Source organism: Rhinolophus hipposideros (assembly GCF_964194185.1).
Source record: "Rhinolophus hipposideros genome assembly, chromosome: 18".
Lineage (NCBI taxonomy): Eukaryota > Metazoa > Chordata > Mammalia > Chiroptera > Rhinolophidae > Rhinolophus > Rhinolophus hipposideros.
Genome location: NC_138064.1, coordinates 20,241,746 through 20,249,894, shown reverse-complemented (window position 1 = coordinate 20,249,894; position 8,149 = coordinate 20,241,746). Strand labels below are relative to the sequence as shown.

The 8,149-nt window shown below is 38.4% G+C and overlaps 1 protein-coding gene across 1 annotated transcript; it reads right to left on the bottom strand.

Moving 5' to 3' along the window:
• Positions 1–5,002: 5,002 nt before the first annotated feature.
• On the bottom strand, positions 5,003–5,491 carry FERD3L (Fer3 like bHLH transcription factor; the record flags this gene model as incomplete). The annotated part of the gene is made up of 1 exon (XM_081079698.1): positions 5,003–5,491. The coding sequence occupies one exon, from the start codon at positions 5,489–5,491 to the stop codon at positions 5,003–5,005; it is 489 nt and encodes a 162-aa protein (XP_080935824.1).
• Positions 5,492–8,149: the final 2,658 nt, after the last annotated feature.

Below are 8,149 nucleotides of genomic sequence, written 5' to 3'. Positions count from 1 at the left end.
GTTTTACTAGGTTTTGAAGAAGTCACAAAATTATCTGCAGTAAAATAATTGTGTAATCACATCTATCCGTCCATCCATACATCCATACATCCATCCATCCATACATTCAAACACATTTATATGATGTTGTTGCCTTTTATTGTTCACTAACTCTTTGATCTATTTCAATATTCTCATAGATGTTATTCTCCCTTTTGAAGACTAGATATCATAAAAATCTATCTATAATAGCTGCTTTGAGGTCATCTATGTTTGCGGGTTGCAGGTGAAAATCTCCTTCACAGAGCCCTAACAAGATTGTAAAATTTGGCCTTTGAGGAAGCCAGACCATACCAGCTTTTTATATAATTTATCATCCACAGAGCATGCTAAGGTGCTTTTGATCTTTGCAGGCAATGTCTTTCAAAGTAATGTGTTGCTTATGTGTGACCATTGGACATTTTTAGGAATCTCTGTATCATGCTGATTTCAGTGCATGAATGAAGTTTTAAGATGGTACACTGATGAGTCAATTTAATTGAGACTCTAGATCATCCTGAAATCCAGTTGGGAGGATCAAATGAGAGAAAGTATGTGAATGGTGCTTTGAAAACAACAAAGAACTAAGTAACCATAAGATATTTTATTATGATAATTTCTATAATATTCATCATGCCTACTCTTGAGTTCACTAAATATTGAAAGTTCTTTGACTTGTGCAAAATTAAGGGTAGAATTCTACCAAATCTTAGCCATAAAGAGTGTTTTAAAATACATTTGTACTATTCTTTGCATTTCCTTATATTCCTTATACTTTTTTACAGAATGCATTTTAAGCACAGAACTAAAAATTTGGTGTCGCAAAGAAAGTTTTGGTAATTTATAAGCTTTGGTTTCTAGAAACTTGAAGAAGTTTTTCCATCTTTCTGGTATTTTATTCCTGTCAGTTTGCATTGCTTCTTTCCTTTCCTTCTCCTTCTCCGCCAGGTTTGGTTTTGAGCTTTGGATTCAAAGAAACCCCAAAGTCAAAACAAAATGGTCAGAACTGCTGACTCTTGTTTTGTAACCATTTTTAGTCCAGCATTCACAGGAAGAGAGGGCACTGACCAGAAACTGGGCCTAACTTCACCCAAAATGTTGGCAGAGTTCAGGAACCTTGGCATGAACTTGGGCCAAGACACAGATACGTACCAAAACTTCAACGCTTTTGTAACATATTTAAATATAATGTAATGATATATCACCCTATAAAAAGTAGATTTTGTACTTCAAGTTCAGTATTAATCTGCCAGCTAATATTGATAAAAATAAATAATAATCAAATTTATGTTTTTTATTAAATAGAATCTCTTGGTTTCTAAAGTTGCAGGTACATTTTAGAACCTCATGTGTAAATGAACTTAAGTGTCTTCATTACTTTAGAAATTTTTTTGGAAGGTTTGTAATTACAAAAAATAAAGTCATGCTAAACTGTGCTTATCAAGTTTCAACTCACAATTTTTATAACCATGTAATAAATCTTCCACAATAGTGTTTTTATAATGGAAATGCTGACACATGCAATAATAAACACCAATCCAAGGGTCTTAATTTTATGTTCAAGTAAGAATTATGCATACTAGCATAATATTTGTTTCAGTTTCCAGTGCTAATTTTTCCAAAGTCTGCTTTCACATTAGGCAACTGTAAAAGATGATCAGCCTGAATGGATGCCTGTTGATGTCAAAGGCTTTTGATTATTTTTACTTTCCTTGGAAAGCCTGATTATGTCTTTCAAATATGATTTCATTTAGATTTTTTTTTTGGTTTACATGTCTGAATACTAATAGTAACCTGATAGTTATGGAGAACTTAGTTTGAGACCAAAAGGCAGTCTTCAGTCAATAAAGAGTGTATAAATAAATTGACTCTAAGCAATGACTAAAATGGTAGATTCCAAATAACTTTAAGATTTCAAAAACTAATTATTACAATTTTCCAGAAGTAATTGACACCATTAAGATTTTCTTAACCTAGTGGGAGATATTGAAAAACCAATGTCTACCGATATTTCTATCAGTGTTGGTTTAGAAAATTAAATAAAGAATAAAACAATTTCAACATCAGGTGTATTATGTACTAAAAACACTTGTATTAAAAATACACTAAATTTATGGATTCAACATGGGAAAAAGTCAATTTTTCTGTGTTTCTGATCCTTATTTGGCTTCAAATTATTCTATTAACATAATGATTTTAAAAATGCCTTAAGAGACTTTACATTTTAGAGCAGCTTCTAAACATAATAAATATACAGAGAACAAGCTGTATGTATTTATAAGCTGTAATAGTTTTAAGAATTGTTAGAACATAATTCTACTACTAATAGAAAATAGCTTTTTGTTTGGAGGATTTTTTAGGTATTTACTATGCGGAAGAGGTATTCACTTTTATGTACTTCCTAAGAATCTAACAGAATGGTTCAGAATATGAGGGAGAGGGTTAAGGATGATGGATGGTTGTATTTATTCTTCAGAACCCAATGATTTTGAGGTCCTCTGTCTACATAGTTGTGTTTTGTTTTTTTTAATTTTTGGTTTTCAAAATTGGTTCTTTGAAGAACATATTAACGATTTCTAGAGCTGAACCATTTTTTAAAACGTATTTAACACTTGCAGATTTTAAAAAAATGTTTTGTTCTCAGGAGGACTTTTAAGTGGGAGGAGGAAGGACATTTCTGTAAGATCTTTCAGTTTTAAACCCACTTAGGCTATATGTAAAATGTCAACATATTTTTTAATTGAGTAAATGAATAACTGGATGAATGTGAGGGATTGATGGAACGAGTAGCATTCCATAAGTTGGGGAGCAGAATACTCTTTGATGATGAGATGAGAAATAGTTATTTTCCTTTAACATATTGACATGAGTAATGTTAAATTTATCTTTAAAAATACAAATATGCTAATCTTAGTATCTAAGAAGTTGTCTAGAAAATAAAATGAGTACTTTTACTTGATAAAACTGGTATACAGGTCATTGTCCAAATTTCAGTTTATTTAATAAAAGTGCTAGGAAATTAAAAAAAAAATACATTCCTGATTTTCTTGTTTGGTTTTAGCTGGTTACATTTTTGTTTGTTTGTTTGTTTGTTTGTTTTTACGTGTTTATCCCAATGTTCTCATGGTGAGGTAGAAAAAATCCTAGTGAAAAGATACAGTCAAAATAAGAAATCATCTTTGGGAAGATGGTCATTTCAGAATTAATTCAGTTTCTATAGATAGGAGAATTAGGAAAAATGTTAAATGAAGGCACTTGAGAGATAGACACATCCTTGCAATGCTGGTGAGAGGAAGTGTGAACTGGCAGAACCTACCTGGGAGGCAACCTGGCTCTTTGTTGCCACAAACTTAAATGTTTATTTAATGCAGAAATTTCATTTCTATTAACCTAATATTAGGAAATTACCATAGGCAGAGAAGACATTTATAAGAATGGTCTTTGCATCATCATTTATTTTTTTTAAAAAAGGAACTATCTTAGCTATGCACTTTTAAAGGATTGAAATTAATTCGTGAAACATCAATATGACAATAAAATACAGCAATAAAAATTACGTTTGAATAATATTCAAAGTCAAAGAAAAAGTGCTCATTCTATAAGGCTGAGGGGAAAAAGACCAGTCAAAAGTGTCCCAAATGTGTTAACATATTGAATTTATATCTGTATATATGAAAAAGAGTAGAAGGAAATAGATAAAAATGCTGTGTGGTATCGGGGAGTGATTTACATTTTGTATTTTTAACTTTTGTTTTCCGAGCTTTCTAGGATGAGTATAACTTATTACTATAATGAATTATATTTCTGAAAGTATGATAGGGAGAACGTGTGCGTGTGTGTGTGTGAAAATAAGATATCGGAAAAATGAGATTTATCATTTAGGATAATTTACAGTTAGGTGGGCATTCTTCACTCCTCTTCCTCCCCTTCCTACTCCTATCTGAATACCCCAGTTCAGGGGTTAGCAGGTCCCTCAGAGGAAGAACTGTGCAATGGCAGAGGGTCCAAACTAGACGCATCCCCTCAATACGGTCCCGCTTTAACCTCATCTCCCTTGCACACATTTTTGCAAAGCGGAGGAATGCATCTCCTCCTTCGAATTTTTGCCTCGACTTTCCCTAGATGCGACTAGAATGAAAGCTGTCTTTCCTACCTTCGGCTAAAAATTCAAAAGTGCGCGCTCAGGAGGCACCGAGCCTAGGAAAACCCCGCCCTTTCCCGGGAAGGAGACAGGGGAAAGCACCCAGGGGCAGCAAAGGCTGGCGGGCGCCCAAGACCCTGGGAGCGCCCCTGGTGCTTTGCCGGAGCTGCCCCCATCCACCTCCACGTTCGTAGGGCTCCTGGAGGGACCCGAACAGGGTTGCTGGTTCTGCGCTTAAGAGAGGAGGGGAGGGGCGGGGAAGGGAGAATGATGTCCGCTCGCAGAGGTCCGGGTCCCCTCGACTCTCTTTCGCATTTTTTTTCCTTCCGTCTCTCGACAAGCTTAAAATAACAGGACGAGAGAAGAAGCATCTTGGCCTCTCCAGGGACCCGGTCCCAGCACCTCTCCAGGCCTGAGCGGAGGGCCTGCCAGGGAAGGCTCAGCACAGACTCCAGAGGCTCAAAAATAATTTATATTTAAAAAAAAAAAAAGTGAAGCAGAGAGTAGACTCTATATTAGCCCCCGACGTCTGCCGTTTGCAGAGAGGGGTGGGAAGAAATTGCGTCTGAGCGCAACTCGACAAAGTCAACTCGTTCTAACAGGTTCTGACTTGCCCCGCCCGTCCGCCCGGTCCCCACGCTCTATTTAGAGCGATCGCATATAAATTAACTCTCCCAGGGCTATGGGGATTTTTACAATCCCGCAACAAGCTGCACAAAGCCAGACGTTAGATTTTGGAGCATCCCTCCTGCCTTTCAGCCACACCCACTGTGGATCCGGAACCACCCCGAGCCCGCACGGAGCCCAGGCATGCGGGGGCTGACCTAGCCATCCTAGCCGGGTTCAGACGGTTTCCTTTTTCTTGCAACTCTCTAAGAGCTCGGTCATGAAAGAAATGTAGACGATGGCCAGGCGTAGGGTCTCAATCCTGGACAGCCTCTTCTCGTAAGCAAAAGTGGGCACCTTCCTCCGCAGCTGGTCGAAGGCCTCGTTGAGGTTGAACATGCGCTTCCTCTCGCGGATGTTGGCGGCCTGGCGCTGGGCATAGGTGATGACCCTTTTCCTCTTGGGGCGGCCCCGCAGGGAGGCGCCTCTCCCATGCCCCTCTTCCTCGTCCTCCCCTTCGTCTACTTCGCCCTCCTGTTCTGGATCCTCCTCCTCAAAGCGCGCCAGCCTCCTGGGTCTTCCCTCTTGGAGCACAAGGCCTCCGTCTCCAAAGGGGACCCGGGGCGCGAAGTCGCAGAGGAGAGGGTGCCCCGGGGAGGCGAAGGACAGGTCTGCGACAAAGTCCAGCACGGTGGCGTCCACGCAGCTCTCCGGATAGGCTGCCATCGCGTCCTCTTGACCCTGCGTCTCATCGGTTTCTCGCAGGGAGGGGTGAGACTGGAGATAGGCTTCTTAACAGCTCTGAATCTGATGCGACACCATCACGGAAGGGCCAGGGGACATTAATATTTATAACCAAACTGATAACAGGATTAGTCGCACCGTTAGGGAAGGCTATGAATGACGACGTCCCTCCTCTCGAAACTGGTGGAAGGAGACAAGCTCGAGCACGCATGGAAGACTCATAGGGACGGGCCTCCAATTTTGAGATCCATTTCGCTGCACCACCTGGGACAGTTCCTTCTTGGCAACAACCCCCAGCTCTTACCTGCTGTGCTTTTTGTCTCTCCTTATCCCCGCGGCCAACTAATATTCTTCAGGCTTCTTATCTCATGTAGTTCTTTAATTTAGCTTTCTTTGGCTTTGCAAAGCGAGGATGTTTTCCACCACTCTGGCTTCTCCTTGGCTTCGGAGTAGGAGTCCTGAATCTTGCCACCCGACGCTGCCAATGAGTACGGAACAAGTGCATGTGCTTTTAATGATGTCCTGAAGAGGGGCCCAGTCTGCCAGGGGTCGAGGGGAGCTGTTTGTCTGGTATCCCAGTGCAGCGGCTACTGAAAGGCAAGATCTTCCATTAGCTTAAGTAAGCACAGTAGGGGGGGTCGAGAGCGCATTCCCCAGAGTCGCTCTTGGAACCGGCTTTCTCCTTCCAGGGCATCGTAAACATCTCTCCTGCCAAATTACAAACCCTGACTTCTAAAGTGTGTTTTGTTATAACCAGCCTAACAATTCAGACACTTGACTTTCTTTTCCCTACTCTCATCTCCAACTCATGTAGAGTAGAGGATTTTACTTCGAGGGCAAAAGTTATGATGGCAATAAAATGAAAAGGGGAGGCTCAGCATATTTTCTCCGAGCTTGTTTTAGTGTATAATCCCAGAATTGGGGTGGCGGGGAAGCAAACCCTTTCCACCCCCAAACAAAACAACTTCACTCTCCTTTCAAAAATGAGATTTACCTTTTGGTAAATCCATGGGTCAGCTCACCCTCCGTTGAGAAATTTTTTGAATTTTAAATTGCTGATCAGTATTTGTGAACAACGAAAAATCCTCCACACTTCCACCTGGCTGATTTTTCCTCATTGATCTGTACCGCCCTACAGGACCTAAGAGCAGAAACTATACTTGACTGTATTCTACTGAAGGGAGATTTTTGGTTATCCTTAGATCATTTTTTAAGATGAAAAGGAAAATTTAAATTTGGTAAAATGAAAATGAAACTTTACCGATTTCACATTATCTCTAATATTTTAACAAAGACGTCTTCATTTTTCCTTCTTGGATTGCCAGAAGCAATCTTTATTTAATTATTCAGTGTAGAGAATTTTAAGAAGACACAGTCAGGAAGAACAATTTGTTAGAAAATAACTTTAAGGATGTATTAGAAGAAATAGCCAAAAAAAGAAAAATGAGCAGAGACATCTTGATTCCAGGGAGAATTACCCTGTACGTCAACCCCTATTAAGGAGGTAAATTGTGACTAGAACGGTTCATCTGGTACATTGGACAGCTCCCAGAAACCGCCCGTTTCTAACAGGTAAGCACAGCGCCTTTTCTTCTTCCTAGATTCCCAGTGTGTACACCCAGGTGCCATTAAAGCAGTACCATCTAGAATTCTTCTTTTTCTTCCTTTCATTCTTTTTAACCCAGTTGTGGCTGAGCTCCCTTGCTCTTTTGTCCCTCAACTGATTTTCTTTCTTCTTGCTTGTGTTTACTCTTCACTCTCTAACTTGCGTTGTGATAACTAAGGTAGAGAAGAATTCAAATTTACTTCCTGAAACATGTTCATGAGAATGAGGTCTTTGATTATGATTATCTATTTGGTTTTTACTAATCTTCTTTCAACGAGAGACTGGAAAATACTAATGAACTGGAATTCCAACAGTGACTAAGGAATAAGTAAATGAGAGAATTTTCGTTTTGACAAGCAGTAACGTGCTTTCTAACTCTTGTATAATTTAATGTGTCTTTACATATTTGGACAAATTTTATTGTCAATTTTTAGTGTTAAATATTTCTCATGTCTTAATTTTTCCCTTTAATTGCATACATAAATGGATTAAATACCTCATCTGTTTCACACAAATTATATTAGGATACTTAAGGAAAACATGATAAAAACTAAATTTAAAATTTTAATAAATAGGTGTCAGAAGGTATCATGAGACTCTAAAGAAACACTTCTTGGACTAAAATTCTTTATGATTTTATCCAAGGTAATGAATATTTCAACAAACATACCACAAAAGAAACTGTAGCAAAATTAATTAAACCAACATACATGATTGGGTTCAAATATTAATATTAAAATATTGGGAGATTTATAAAAAGTGTCTAAAAAGCTATGCTTGTAGCAATAATTTTAAAATACTTTCTGTTCAATTTCATCATAAAATCCCAAGATAAACACTTCTGTTTATACCACAATAATTTCAGTTTATCTTACAAGGTTCTAATCATGGTGACATAATTAGAGCAAAAATGTTAAAATCTAGGTTATAATGATTGACTGTATTTTTTGTTTATAATTAATTATAGAACATAAATAAGTGAAGTTATTTTGCTCTGCTTATTTTGAAACATTCACTTTATTTGCAAAATGTTT